General features: G+C 53.2%; 4 protein-coding genes across 4 annotated transcripts; 2 read left to right on the top strand and 2 right to left on the bottom strand.

Moving 5' to 3' along the window:
• Nucleotides 1–963: 963 nt before the first annotated feature.
• On the top strand, nt 964–3,955 carry BD324DRAFT_635222 (Alpha/Beta hydrolase protein). The gene is made up of 8 exons (XM_022016796.1): nt 964–1,443; nt 1,540–1,608; nt 1,676–1,708; nt 1,785–1,959; nt 2,025–2,034; nt 2,123–2,684; nt 2,812–2,858; nt 3,347–3,955. The coding sequence occupies exons 1-8, from the start codon at nt 1,088–1,090 to the stop codon at nt 3,844–3,846; spliced, it is 1,752 nt and encodes a 583-aa protein (XP_021869075.1). The 5' UTR covers nt 964–1,087; the 3' UTR covers nt 3,847–3,955.
• A 373-nt stretch (nt 3,956–4,328) lies between these two features.
• Nucleotides 4,329–6,025, bottom strand: BD324DRAFT_136908 (hypothetical protein). Its single transcript, XM_022012006.1, has 4 exons — nt 5,632–6,025; nt 4,946–5,570; nt 4,468–4,766; nt 4,329–4,401 (listed from the first exon to the last, which is right to left on the bottom strand). The coding sequence occupies exons 1-3, from the start codon at nt 5,914–5,916 to the stop codon at nt 4,486–4,488; spliced, it is 1,191 nt and encodes a 396-aa protein (XP_021869074.1). The 5' UTR covers nt 5,917–6,025; the 3' UTR covers nt 4,329–4,401; nt 4,468–4,485.
• Nucleotides 6,026–7,659: 1,634 nt separating this feature from the next.
• BD324DRAFT_653087 (hypothetical protein) lies at nt 7,660–9,759 on the top strand (the record flags this gene model as incomplete). Its single annotated transcript, XM_022018606.1, has 1 exon — nt 7,660–9,759. The coding sequence occupies one exon, from the start codon at nt 7,660–7,662 to the stop codon at nt 9,757–9,759; it is 2,100 nt and encodes a 699-aa protein (XP_021869073.1).
• Nucleotides 9,760–10,827: 1,068 nt separating this feature from the next.
• On the bottom strand, nt 10,828–13,176 carry BD324DRAFT_582986 (hypothetical protein; the record flags this gene model as incomplete). The annotated part of the gene is made up of 13 exons (XM_022013590.1): nt 10,828–10,936; nt 10,996–11,024; nt 11,082–11,215; nt 11,280–11,393; nt 11,474–11,575; nt 11,638–11,780; nt 11,843–11,937; nt 11,995–12,120; nt 12,186–12,364; nt 12,444–12,555; nt 12,608–12,713; nt 12,905–13,085; nt 13,125–13,176. The coding sequence occupies 13 exons, from the start codon at nt 13,174–13,176 to the stop codon at nt 10,828–10,830; spliced, it is 1,482 nt and encodes a 493-aa protein (XP_021869072.1).
• Between the last annotated feature and the right edge of the window lie 826 nt (nt 13,177–14,002).

The raw sequence follows: 14,002 nt of genomic DNA, 5'->3' as shown, positions 1-14,002 counted from the left end.
CCTAGTGAGCCGCCCTGCTCCATCGTCGACGTCGACAGATAGGCGATCCGAGAGAGGGTCCAACGGATCCTCAAGTTCAAGTCAATTTGAATGACCTTGCAGGATGTATGGGTCGGGTTCCTTTGAGTAGATCCAGGAGCTTTTGAAATCGTTAAGGATTGGGACCCTTGACGGCTGACACCGGATGACCACAGGATGCTAAGAGTGAGTCTGGAGTAAAGGTCTTTGATCCGGAGTTGAGACGTCTAGCGAGTTGATGTGTGCACTTGGGTATTCTGATCTTCCAAGAGTCTCATTCAAGGTCCCACAGGTGATGAGCATACGAGGGGGCATTTTGTTGGCGCCTGTCAGCATCGATCGTGAGCCATGTATGGCCCAGGCGAACGCAGGGTGGCTCGACGAAGGGATCAGACTTCCTTTGAACCAGATGGAGGCAGCAACTTGCCTGGCACTCCGTTGGAAGAGGTCCACGGCCCGCAATCGGTAGCGAGAGTCAGGATTCTGAGGCTCACGTTGTTGTGTCATGCCAATACACCTTAGCTAGCCTTTGGTCACCTCGGCGTGGGTGTCGTGACTCGGTGCCGCTTCAGCAGCTCGTGCGGTCCATAAGCATCACTACTCTCCTGACCCAAAGACTCGGAAGCTTGAGAGTGGACACATGGCTCTAGAATGCTCATTCATGCCATCCCTTTCGGGGGCGGAGGGATAGTGTCGATGCCGAAGCAAAGCACGAAAGGTGGGCGGGCTGGCGGCTCAGCTTTAACTCAGGGCATGATGGGGACCACCTCCAGTGCCATCAAATGTTGTTGCTGATGGTATCGAGTGCTCTCTGACCTGACAATGCTCCAGCATATGGGTAGAGTCGATGAGACCATCCAGCCCACACACCGGTCACTCCCGCATTCAAAGGTTAAATTTCCGTCCGAGTGAGCCGAAATGACGCAGAGGCATCGGTAGTCGATAGTCATTCGTTCGTCGACCATTTCCATGATGAGCAGCAACAGGAGCATGACCCAAGCTTCATCCTAGATAAGTGGTACTTCATCCTCGTATACCCTTGGCTCGACCCGGTCACATTCACCAGACAATGGACACTCATGCAGAGTTTCGACAAAGGAAAGCTGCTTCACGTGGATCATCATCCGGCGATCAACAGGCTGCAAGCTCAAGAGATACAAAGAGGGCGGCGTCCTCTCTCTCAATCGTTCTCTCTCTCCCCTCTATGATACTATCATTCATCGTTAGCATGTTGGGACTCTCGTCGGGCGAGATTGAATGGATCGTACCGAGTAGACCTGCTCGCTTGGACAGACGTACACCGAACGGCGGACAAGTGGGCAGAACTGGAGACGGTGAGAAAGGGTCAGTGATTAGTCGATGGATAGAAGAGAACGTACCGAGTTTGATGAAAGGGGGTTTCAAACCGACGTGGTGGTTGTTCAAGTGAGTGAGCGAAGCGGAGCGGAGCGGAGCAAAGAAATAGCGACGTTTGACTTGATTCGCTGCTGATCAGGTGTTTCTACCTACCAACCCCCTCAGTGGTCATCTCCAGACGATGTTCAGCGTCGTTGGTGATTTCTCAAAGATCGATCAGGTGGACTATGTACGGTGAGCGTATTTGTCCAGGGCCTCTCAGGATCCAGGGGGGGCAGATCGCTCATACTGCGCTTAACAGGACGTATCTGAGAGTACCGGATGGAGGTACAATGTGAGTTTGGAATTCGACTGTTTAGCGTCTAGTCTAGTCTATCCTCATTGAAATGTGCTCATGGGGGTCCCGGCAGAGGTCTCGACTTTACACCTCCGAATCACGGCTCCTTACCTCCCGACACACCCACGCTTGTCGTTTGCCATGGTCTCACCGGAGGTTCGCATGAGAGTTACGTGAGGAACGTATTGGCGAAAGTCATGAGGCCAGAGTCGGAGGGTGGACTGGGCATCCGAGCCGTCGTCGTCAATGTAAGTGGGGAGCGGGGGGATTTGCTCTATACAGTCTATCCGGTGCTAATGATCTTCACCTACAGTTCCGAGGCTGTGAGTGCAGTACAGGCGTGGCCTACAGGAGTCTAGAGAGCCACAGTCGCTGATCTATACGCACACACACCCTCTCCCTACCTCTCAGGCGCCGGCGTACCCGTCACTTCGGATCAGCTTTACTCGGCAGGAACGACCCTGGACCTGTCCATCGCACTTCACTATATCCGTTCAACGTACCCTACCTCTCCACTCCTCGGTATAGGCTTCTCGCTCGGAGCCGCCGTCCTGACGAATTATCTCGGTCAAACGGGGTCTCAATCACTCTTATCTTCGGGCATCGCGCTGGGTCCACCGATGGACTTACCGGCCATGTCGTATAAATTGGAGCATCACTGGTTCATCTCACGCGTGTATTCAAGAGCCATGGGATTGAATTTGATCAATCTCTTCTTCAAGCACTATGGTGCCAATCCGAAGATCTGGGAAAAGTCTCAGAGACTGGCGGGTAAAGTCAATATTGGTGTAGAAGAAAGCGTATTGGAGAAATTAAAGACGATGAGAAAGGGAGGATTCACACTCAAAGTAGTGGACGATTATATGGTGTCAAAGATCGGTGGACCGTTAGGAATCGGTGCGTGGCCTTTCCAAGATGCGTACGCGTATTACGAGTGGGCCAGTCCGAAAAAGGTCGTCGACAAGGTGAAAAGGTGAGAGTCCGCGGCAGGGGGGTTCCCTCACTCTGCGACTCAAAGCGTCCTCGCACACACCCAACCTCCGGGTCAGCCTCTTGGACCTTGTACGACTAAGTTTAAGGCAAGGCTGACTGTCTTTCAGACCGCTTCTGGTGATTGGCGCGGCCGACGATCCAATTATCGACAGTCGTGAGTGGTCCTGTTTTCTTTTTCCTTATGCGCCTTCTCTCTCGTACCTCTTTCCCTCTACCCGCTATTACCTGATTCCTGGCCTCCTGGCCCCAAGACGGCAGTGGTACCCTGCTGTTGCGGGGAATCATCTTACACAAGGTGAATTCATCCAAGTCTGAGGATGTATCGCCTCTTCTTCCCCCTTTACATCATATATTCAAGTCCCTCTTCGCGGATACAATACCCCTTCAATCAGCGTCTATCACCTCTCTCCGCTTTTGTGGTTCACACTTGTTTAACCCCCCCCCCCCCCCCTTTTCGCTTTCGGCTCATCCTCCTCCGACTCGGAAGTCCCCCAACTTCGAGCTAAAGCTCGTGGCACCTTGTCTTCCTCCCTTGATCTGATCGAACCTGGCTGCACCCCAGGTCTCTGACTAGACTAGACTAGACTCGAGACGACTCGATTCAAAGCTAACGTTCCTCTTCTCGCCTGTTCCCATTCCCAGGTGCTCTTCCTCGAACGCAAGTTTCTTCCTCCACACACGTTCTCATGGCCATCACACCTCGTGGCGGGCACCTCGGATGGTTCACTGGTCCGAAAGCCAATGAGAGATGGGTCGCCGAACCCATCATGGAGTATTTGAGAGCTTGTGTGAGGGATCTGGGACTCGAAGGATCATCCGTCGAGATGGAGATGGAGGGAGACGATCCAAAGTCGCCGTCGAGCGAGGCATCAGAGCACACCGATGCCCGGGATTCAAGTGAGGACGAAAGGGATAAAGAGTGGGAGAAAGTTAAGAGACCGTCGGATCCTATGTCCAACAGTACCCAGACTTCACCCTCCTCTTCCGGCGCAACAGGGAGCAAGGACTGGTCTTGGGTCCGGAACCCGGCGCATAATGTCCCCGGGATCGGGAGCGCCAGTGGGAAAATCGGTTGGAAGGTATTGGCAGAGGGTCAGGTGGTTCATGGAGCAGAGGGTACAGGGACGTTACAGGGTCTGTGAAGTCCGCGAGGGGTGGGCAGCAGAGACACACCCAAGCTAGCTAAACTGGGCAGGATGGAGACTCGTACGCCCAGTCGATAGATGTCATAGCGTTGATCATAGTCGTAGCATTTTTGCATAATCATCATCGTTGCATCTTGTCGATGCGGCTAACGAGCACAAGACAGGGAGAAGAAACGATGCAAGGTGAGGCGAACAAAGACATGGAGTACAGACCAAAATTGCCCCTTCGAAGTATACTCCGCTCTGCTCTCCAAGAGCCAGAACAGGTATGCCTGACATGAGCTGCCCGCCAGCCTGCAGTTCCCAAGCATGATTTGACAATCTACCCTCGAAGCGGATTCGATGGCATTCGGTGTCTGTGCGTACCGTAGATACTGAGTCGGTCGCATACCTTCAGACGCTGTATGTCCGGGTGCCGGAATGTAGACCGAAAGGCTGTCCGTTCAGCTTTGTCTACCGGTCCAGAACGAGATTGAGGAGGTCATATGCACAAGTTGATTGGGTGGATCTGTTCCATGCAACTCAAATAGAGTCGATCCCACAGTCATGATCCTGTGTCACTGTATCAGTCACGCTTCGCACATTCTGAGGACCCGTAAACCGATACACCCGACTCACGTTTAGTTCGATTTTGTTTCATGTCGCACCCCGTCTGGAAGACACCCGCCGGGACCCTGCAACGACCTGCTTGTCCCCTATACTCTCTTCACCTTGCTCATCATCGGTCCTACCTCTACCCATCGACATTTTGATGAATTCCGCCAATTGTCTCGATTTGCTCTGTTCCACTGCCAATTCTCGTTCGAGTTGACTGATGCGCGCTTCCTTTTCAGTGATAGTTCGATTGAGAATATCCAGTTCGGCTTTACGCGCTGCGCGATGTTTTTGGGCTGAGCGGCGATTGATATCTCGGCGGTCTGTTGTGTCGAGCGGACCGTCAGGCGGGCGAGCGAGCGTACAGTGTAACAGATACGAAATGGGGATGGAATAAGTCAAAAGAAAGCATGATGTGATATGAGGAGAGTTGCGTGAGGGAGACACGATATCAGCGGTGTGTACGGGAAGACCCCCTCTACTGCTTTGCTGAACAACTCACGTTCCAATCTTTCTAGCCTCTTTCTCTCTTCTTCCTCCTTTTCCGCTCCGATACCACGTACTGGCCCACCACCAGCACCGGCACCAGCACCGGCACCACCACCAAACATGGCTCCAGGGACGGTCGGTGGACTAGGTCCAGAAGTCGAGACGGGGCTAGGGTATTGTGCGTGCCCTGTTCCGCCCTTGGAAGCGAAAGGGTTTGCCGTCAAAGTGGACCCTAGGGCAGGAACGACTCCACCGATCGCACCGACGTTCCAGACTGTCTGTAATGGTTCTGGAACGTCCGCTTCCATTCGGACATCCTCGTCTCCGCTTACTTCTGTCGAGGTGTAGGAGTATTCCGAGCCTGAGATACTGCCTCGATGAGAGCGGGAAGCGTGCGAGTGGTGAGAATGGTGAGACAGAACGGAAGCGGGACGATCGGGATGGTTGCCACTTGCGGTCGCAGATAGGGATGCAGCTTCTTCCTGAGCTAGAGGGGAGTGCGAGTTGAATGGCGAGGTTCGGGCGTGGGTATGCGCAGCATTCGAATCAATTTGTAAGCTTGAAATGAGGTCTGAAGGGTTAGGCGTGTGCGTAGTAAAATGGGAAGAGGTCGACGAGTTGAACCCAAAGTCACGTAGCTGCGAGGAGCGTCATGACTCAGAGGGTGATGAAGCAGCAAGATGGACTCCATTGGCTCACCATAGCCTCTGCAGCTTCATCATTGATATTTGGCCTGACTGAATCTCCACTTTGTCCCCCCGCTTCGGTCTCTTGCTGGCTATCGTTGGTAGTAGATCCAGAAGTTAAGAACGCTTGGAGTTGTCGACCGAACGAGTCTTCAGGCATCAATAGTCTGGCATTGCTGAGTCCAGCGATAGGATTGTACGCTCGATAGGTCGGTCCAGAACCTCGCTGCTCGCGATCCGGGATGATGGTTGCTCCAGAGGAGTTGAACGAGTCTGCAGCGCCCAGCTTGGTCGGCATGGTGAGAGGGGTCCGGGCAATGGGAACAAGTCAATTCATGGACGAGGAACCGTCAGCTGGAGCTGAAGCTGGAGCTGGACTCTGGAAAGCTGAGCTCAGCAGCTGCAAGTCGATGATCTGACCCAAACCTGTCGTCCAAGACACAGTTTCAACAGTTGGTTGATATCTATTTTTCTGAAAATATGACGTGCCATCGAGATCGTGTCAAGTTGACGCGACTATCCCACGGTAGTGACTCTGAGCGACTTTCCCACGATCGCTACGCAGGTGGAGGTAGCAGCTACAACGGAAGCAAAACCATGTCGCCACTGAAGAGCTGCTGTTGAACGGGGGGCATGGCTGCATTTCGCTACGTGGCGAGCGGGCGGCCAGCTCGTCATCATCAGCTTCGTCGACGATTTCGTTCCAAGCTTGTGTTTTGGAGCTTGTAATTCCGTAGGAATCGCATCGTTCCTGGCCATTCTGAACAAAGGGGGCATATGTACATAAGGTACACTATAAGTCATGGGTTCGGAGACAACCATGTCCGAGGAAAAATCCCCACGATTCCAGGAATGAACCAATTCATGGTCCCACTCCATACTGCGTCTCCCCCTGCCCGCGCAGGAGTAACAGCTTGGCTGGCTCTCGCCCGCGGGTGTCAACGTTTTTGTTCGGTTCGGTGTGCCTCTCTGCATTTTTTTGCTGGGATACACTCTGGGTGGAGCTGTTAAGTTGTAGGGAAAATCCTCCGATTCCCAAAAAAATGCTGTTCGGTCCACTTTCGTCCGCTGTCCCTATGTCTTGCCAGGTGGGATCACAATCCGCAGGGGGAGGGACCAATAGAGCAGGCAGGCAACTTTTGGCCACGGCATCAGGGGGGATGGATGAGAGAGAGGTGCGCGCCGGGACATGCGTTCTAGAGTGAGATAGATCGTTTGCCACTCTGCCACATGCTGTGCCCGTGTCAAACCCGCTGGTACTTAGTGATCCCTTGTACCTAGCCTCGCCTTGGACCCCTTTGTCCACGTAAGGAACTTGCCTACGGTACCTTGTTCCTCAGCCCACCCTGGGTGCCTTCGCCACTTTGGCCTTGGCCGCAGCACACACATGACCGGATAGAGTTATAATGTGTATGGCGCCCTGTCGATTTTTTAGAGTGCTGCTTCCAGACTTTTTCCTTTTCTTTTTTAAACCCCCCCAAGCCAGCCCGTGGCTGCGCGACTGGGCATCAGTCAAGTGAGGACGCAGCACACCAGAGGGGGAGGGACAGTGTGGCACGAGGGGAAAGGGGGGTTTTTTGTTTTTGTTTTTTTTTGGATGACGCGGTGGTTCATTTTTGGGGGGGCGTCATTTGGCGGCGATCATCAAGGCAGCGACGAAGCAGCGAGCAGCAGCAGCGAGCAGCAGCAGCGGGCGGGCTGGCTGGCTGGATGGATGGCTGAGGGAGGGAGGGAAAGGAAGGGCAAGTGGGCGGCGGCGTCGTTTGTAGTAGTGAACACACACACTATAGATCCCAATTGAAAGGCCAGACTTTCTATCTCTCACTAGTGTCGAAGATCATCGTCCAACATCGATCAGTACCATCTATCTTTTAGTCGACCACCACTGTTCTGTCTGTCTCTCGTCTATTTCAAGAATAGAGAAGAGAGAGAAGAGAGAGAGACGCGAGGGCGACGAGGGTGGAAGGAAGAGAGAAAAAAAAAGGATAGAGAGAGCATACCCATCCCCCCTTTGCTGCTGCTGCGGCTGCTGCTGCTGCCCATGTCTCTGCCCTCGCCCTGTTCACCTCCTCCACTCTCTCACCACGCATCTTCTGCCTCTTCTTCTTCTTCTTCCTCCACTTGGTCTGGACTACTGGACCCTCTCATCACTCCTCTGGAGCCAGCTGCTTCTGCAGCTACCGCTGCTGTCGATGCTGCTGACATGATCGACGGTCAGAAGAGACACGTCGTCGTTGTCGTCGGCGATAGCGCCTGCTGCCAAGCGATACAGAAGAGGATGGTGGAGGAGGAGGAGAACACCAAGGGACAAGACATCATGTTGGAAGATGAATTATTGGGACAACGTCTTGAGGCTGCTTTACATCTATCATCAAAGATAGGCACAGAGCATGCCCCTGGTGGCATCATCAACAACAACAACGGCGGTAACGGCGACGATCACCACGCAGTACCACCAACCTTGACCGACATGCATGCAACCACCACCGCCCACCCATTAGGCGCCCCTTCGTCTTTCTCCCTCTCCACCGCTCCTATCCCAATGGGGGACTACACATCCATGCATAGAACCTCGTTGCACCACCAGAACCAAGACCACCACCACCACCACCAGCACCAACACCCACTCGACACCCCTTCGTATTCCGCCTCTTCCACTCGTTCCTCCTGTTCCCTCTCGACATCCAACTCAGGCACTACATTCACTTCTCCACCCCTCGAAACAGCCACTAGCTATGCCGCATCCTCCTCGTCATCCTCTGTAGACATTTTCGGAGGCTTCACATTTGGAACTTGCCCTTCTACACTACCAGAATTGGCAAGTACGCCCGTAGCTGAACTAGGTCCCTTTGAATATCCCATTGGCTTATCCGGCTCGCCGAGCTGTGCTGGTGGTATACTACCCAGCTCCTCCAGATCATCGTTCAGTCAATCTGGAGCATCCACTATCGGTGGAGGTGGCGGATCGAGACGTGGGTCAATGGTTCGAACGCTCGGTGGATCAGGATCAGGATCAGGATCAGGTTCGAGCCTCATCGGCGGACTCATGATGGGTCTCGCATCGAAATCAGAGTTCGCTCCTGGTTCTGGTCTCGCGAGTGCCGCTCGACGTGGATCTATCCCGTTGAGCAGTATGACCGATCTCAATCGACCGATTCGGGCAATGTACAGGCGGAAATCATCAGGCGAAGGAGAAGGAGGAGGGGTTGGTAGCGGCGGCAGCGGCGGCGGTTCAGGTCTAAGAGGAGCGACGATGATGGATCCGATAGAGACTACCAACGGGGGACGACGAAGCAGTTTGATCAAGCGTGGACTTGGATCTGGAACCATCATCGTCGACGAAGAAGAGGATCAAGCATGGACTGCATCTCCTGGATCGATGGATATCTTGACTCCACTGTCACCCGCTACTTCTCGATCCTCTTTCTACTCTATCCCTTCCAACAGCGGTTACTACGGTGGCGCCGCCATCCCTTCGTCTTACAGAAAAAGTTTGGAAATGCGTCGAGGATCATTACCCACGTTCAGTCCCCCGTCTTCATTCCATCATCCCAGCTTCTCCACCACCGCCTCCGCCTCCGCCACGTCGCAGATCCTTCCATCTCATGGACCCGCTCGAAGACCCACCTTGGAGGAAAAGGCAGAATGGAAGCGGTTGTCAGGTGGTGGTGGTGGTGGTGGTACCGCAGCCTCCACGACAGCAGTGTCAGAGTATGAAAGACCACCCATGAGGCATACTATCTCGTTCAAGGTATCTACGAAATCATCTTTGTCTGGCTCGACGGCGTCCTCCTCCTCCTCCTCCTCCTCCTCCCACTGTACACATTCACTCTCTTCTGCATCCTCTGGCTCTGGCTCTGGCTCAACTTCTACTATCAAAACTCCAGATCTCGGATCGTCCACTGCCTCTGTACCCCTCGTCGCACCAGGGTACGGACTTCCACTGGATGCTGATTCTCCCAGACGGAGATCTCGCGCACCCATCCATTTCTCCATGTCAGGATTACGTCGAACGTCTGCACCTATCCCACCGAGTCTACTCGCTAGACGAGCGGGCGAACGAGATAAACTTCTTCATTCGTCCGTCACCGGTCCTGCTTCAGGCGGTAGTCCAGTGTTACCTGCGACCGTAGAGGCTTAAAAGGGGGGGGGGGGGGGGGGGGGGGGGGGGGGGGGGGGTTCTCAGCGAGCGTCGCGAGAACGAGAGTGTTTATCGATCACCCTCATGGACTCCTACCCCTCAAGACATCTTCTCGCGCATGTCCGGCGCACCCGCCTAACCTTCGCCGCCCGCTAGTTTTCAGTCACCCTTCGCCTACTACGCTCTCGATCATATCCCAGGAGTCTCCAGCAAGAGGCGCTCTCGTCTCACATATCCCCGCCCGCAGCCCGCCTGCTCGCGCTCGCGCTCGCTGCCGAAGTCGCCATATCGTCTTCCCCGTCTCGTCTCTCTTACTGTATCCATAGATTTCGTATCCCTCATCCCAGTGTTCTCTGGACCGTCCTCATGGATCAGCTCATCCCGTGCCCGGTAACTCGACTATGCTCCTCCCTCTGTCTATCACCTTTTGCATCTGCGCGTGTTTGTGTGTAGGGTGTCTCGTTCTCTCAACACATACATGTTGGTTCATTCCGTTGACTACAAATATCTCATCATGGATCTGTCTTCTATGCATTTTCAACGGTTTCTTTTTGTGTTATCCGACTGTCTGTCAGTCGAGGAGTTGCTGTGCATCACGCCAGTGGGCCCAGATGGCACTAATAACAGCGAGGACGGATTGAGTCGTACGGCATCATCGCAGCATTCATTCCCTTCATCTTATGAGATCGCCGCGATATCGACAGGCCATGGTCCTCCACGCCTTGTCGACTGACCTGGGACAATGCCAGGACATGGCTCACAGATGATGACGTTACTGATCGTCAAGAGAATACCCAGTAGCTATAGAAACCTGCGTTCGCGATTGGGAGACCATTTCGAGTAGCGCTCTTAGTCCGTTATGCCAAGTTAGGTTCCCCTGAACTATTCGATTCATAACCTTTCAATCCCGCTCTCATTCGGGTATCGCCTACTAGCTGTGATGTATATGTTTTCCATAGGATCTGTTCCACTCATTCAACACCATTTTCTTTCATCCATCATTTCACGAAGCATTTTTCAAGAAAGTCAGAAGCGGGCACAGACCATGTCTCTATCCGGAGCTTTCGTTTACTCATCTGAGTATATCACTTTGTGAGCTGGCTGTTCACTGGCAGTAAGCACTGGCTCACCCTTGGTATCGTAAGAGCTATCAATGGGTCCCATAAGTAGTTTGACGCTGTAAAGGAGAGAATTAGTCTGTGTGGTACTGGTTGAGCTATGGAAATGACGACTCACAGCCACATCTCCGGTGTGAGGTCGACGCCCTGTGAACGTTTGTGTCATCGATCGTATCACGATCTCGCCCTCACGAGTCCACTTACGCTCTTCCTGGACATCTCAGCTTGTTCTACTTCAAAGTTTGACGTGCAGTCGACCAGACCTCCGATCTGAGGATGGTTGTCGAGTTCTTCGAGGAACTTCGTCGCTTTGAGATCGTTTCCAACTTGAGCGAATTCTGTTTGAGACAAGACGGACCGGGTGAGCTCGATCACTGGAAAAGGCGAGTCGCAGCTGCTCACGGTAGGACACAGCGTCAGGTCCGTATCTCGTCCTTCTTAGCTCTTGGTCCGCTCGCCCGATAACGTTGAAAATTTCGTCCTTGTTCTCTCCAGCGGGTGTACCGTCAGTTATCGCTGCAGTGCAGGTAAGCATGTGGCGGTGGTGAAAAAGATGATGATGCCATAGGATCATGACTGCATCTCGTCCCACTCACTGATGATCAAGACGGGCTTCTTCAAAGCATTGCTTCGGGCAGGTCCAACGACAAGGGGTTGGATGATCTTCTGATTCATTGAGGTTCCGAGGGGAGTGAGACCTGGCAAGAGGGTTTGGTTCCTTCAGCTGGTTTCAAGCATGATCAACAAAGGCCCTGCCCACCTGAGAACTTGACCTGTTGGACCAATTGCAGAGCCTGAGCTTCGGAAGAGATATTGTTCCCTTCTATTCGGTTGTTCATGAATCGGACCTGGATACCGTCGTCGTCGAACAGGGACGTGACATAGGCGACTCGGGAGAGGATTCTGGAGGAGAGTGGGTGTGGCGTTGGCTTGACATCTCACAATCGGCGTCGGGTCCAGCTCACAACTTCAAGTCATCAATTCGCTCTCCTCCTTCTTCGAACGCCATGGATCCAGAGTCGTCGATGTAGAGAATGACGTCGAACAGGGCGATCTTGACCTGGCCATTGGGTCAGTGGAGGTCGACGGGGGTCAACGAGCATGAGGGACAACTTACCAAGTCTCCCGCTAGCTCCATGGGCATTCGCCACTCATTGGCGACCTTTGCCAATGCACCAGAACTAGCGACTTTTGCCGCGATCATGTCGAGGGAACCAGGTGGGTAGAAAGCCTGGATTTTTTGCTGTTGAGGAGGGTCAGCGTATGATCTCTCGAAAGGATCGAGAGTAACTGAGTGCGATGACTCACGTCCTGGACACATTGTTGCAGCGTCTGCAAAAGGAATTGTGGGTTTCCAGTGTTACCTGCACCGGCTCCTGGAGGAGGACCAGATGGAGCGCCGTATTGTTGCTGTTGACCATATCCACCCGGTTGTTGACCGTATTGGCCAGGTTGTTGACCATATTGCTGTTGACCGGGTTGTTGGCCTGTAAGAGGAAGTTCCAGCGTCAGTAGAAGCTCAAGACATCGAAGCGTCATTCAGCCCACCGTACTGCCCTTGTTGACCGTATTGACCAGGCTGTTGACCGTATTGGCCTTGGCCTTGGCCTTGGCCTTGTTGCCCATATTGACCTTGTGGATGTCCTTGTCCTTGGGGTTGTTGGCCGTATTGACCTTGCTGACCTGCGGTGCGGTACGTGAGCTTCTGTTTGTCGACAGAATGTCATCACTGGCTCACCGTACTGCTGTTGCTGACCGTATGGCTGTCCTTGGCCTTGTCCACCACCGTACGAGGGTGGAGCTCCGGAAGGTGGAGCATAGCCTCCTTGTCCGGGCCTGAGGGTAATGAAGGGGAACAAAGGAGGGATTCAGGGAGTGATGAGAGAGGCGAGAGGGAGTGAGGGGACGAAGTAGTGGTGATGTACGCAGTAAAGGCGTCATTCGCTTCATCAGCGTTTTCATTCTCTTGTATGAAATCAAAGTTGAGGAATGTTGTTTGTCGGTGGTATGTTGTTAAGGGGACTCACCTGGCGGGTGGAGGAGGTGGTGCGCCTGAAGGGGGAGCATATTGCCCACTCATTTGAGATTGACCATATTGATGTGGCTGTGATGGTTGAGATTGACCATACGACTGCTGTGGTTGGGATTGACCATATTGTCCAGACGGCTGTTGACCACCGTACTGTGCGCCCCCTCCGCCCCCTCCTCCTCCTCCTCCTCCTCCTCCTCCACCACCACCGTATGGACCACCTCCTCCTGATCCAGCTTGAGCAGCTGCGAGTTTAGATGCCAATCCCATGCTGAGAGAGAGTGTTGTGTGAGCGGTGAGTATGCACAGGAAGTTGAATGGAGGAGTCTATCAAATATATAAAACCCTCCGATGTGACGCCAAGAACAGCACCGCCATTCCCCCGATGTACGTCACCGTGGGAAATAGCCGAGCGTGGGAGACTACTCCACGTGGCTCTCCACATGGTATGACTGGTTTGGGATCAATTCGATAAAAAAATGGTGACCTGGTAAATATTCATATTTCCGCCCATCGATTTGTTTTCCCCCCCCCCGTCGTCGTCGTGAACTATTGCAGCACTCCAATAACATTACATTGTGATCTTCTTCTTCTTCTTCTTCTTGTTCACCACCACGACCTGTTCTACGATTCGACGACAGAGCGAGAGACATAACACGCGTTCATCATCTAAACCATCCATACTTCGAACGACCCATTAAATCATCAAGGGGAAAAATAGATTCATTCTTTTGACCTGGACCAGCCTCCCTCTATATCAGTCTATTTTTTAATTGCCCCCCCCCTCTCTCTCTCCTCCATCGCTCATATACTTCCACTAGCGCGAGCTACCAGACGACAGGGAGCAGATTCATATCGAAATCTTCACGTTGGAAACTGCATCGATCACGTTGTCATCTTGTTCGTTGATCATTCTTTTCTCCACGGGGTCCGGCGGCACGAACTTACAGGATCAAAAAGGGACGAAAAAGAGAAAAAGACACGAAGGGTACGGACAATCACATCTCTGTCAGATACGACATTTGGGATCTGACCTGGATCTCACGATTGTGAAGAAACTCGACGTTGCAGGAGGTGCACGGACAGATATACAGAC

Source organism: Kockovaella imperatae (genome assembly GCF_002102565.1).
Source record: "Kockovaella imperatae strain NRRL Y-17943 chromosome Unknown BD324scaffold_13, whole genome shotgun sequence".
NCBI classification, from domain to species: domain Eukaryota; kingdom Fungi; phylum Basidiomycota; class Tremellomycetes; order Tremellales; family Cuniculitremaceae; genus Kockovaella; species Kockovaella imperatae.
The sequence above is the reverse complement of the archived record's forward strand: the minus strand, read 5'-3'. Positions and strand labels throughout refer to the sequence as shown.

What these genes read in the sequence shown, in the direction of transcription:
- BD324DRAFT_635222 (XM_022016796.1), top strand. Translation starts at nt 1,088, where the DNA reads ATGGACACTCATGCAGAGTTTCGACAAAGGAAAGCTGCTTCACGTGGA. An exon ending in CCGACGTGGTGGTTGTTCAA is followed by an intron (nt 1,444 to 1,539) that starts GTGAGTGAGCGA and finishes CAACCCCCTCAG; the next exon opens with TGGTCATCTCCAGACGATGT. An exon ending in GATCAGGTGGACTATGTACG is followed by an intron (nt 1,609 to 1,675) that starts GTGAGCGTATTT and finishes TGCGCTTAACAG; the next exon opens with GACGTATCTGAGAGTACCGG.
- BD324DRAFT_136908 (XM_022012006.1), bottom strand. Translation starts at nt 5,916, where the DNA reads ATGCCGACCAAGCTGGGCGCTGCAGACTCGTTCAACTCCTCTGGAGCA. An exon ending in ATGAAGCTGCAGAGGCTATG is followed by an intron (nt 5,571 to 5,631) that starts GTGAGCCAATGG and finishes CGCTCCTCGCAG; the next exon opens with CTACGTGACTTTGGGTTCAA. An exon ending in GAGGCTAGAAAGATTGGAAC is followed by an intron (nt 4,767 to 4,945) that starts GTGAGTTGTTCA and finishes TCGACACAACAG; the next exon opens with ACCGCCGAGATATCAATCGC.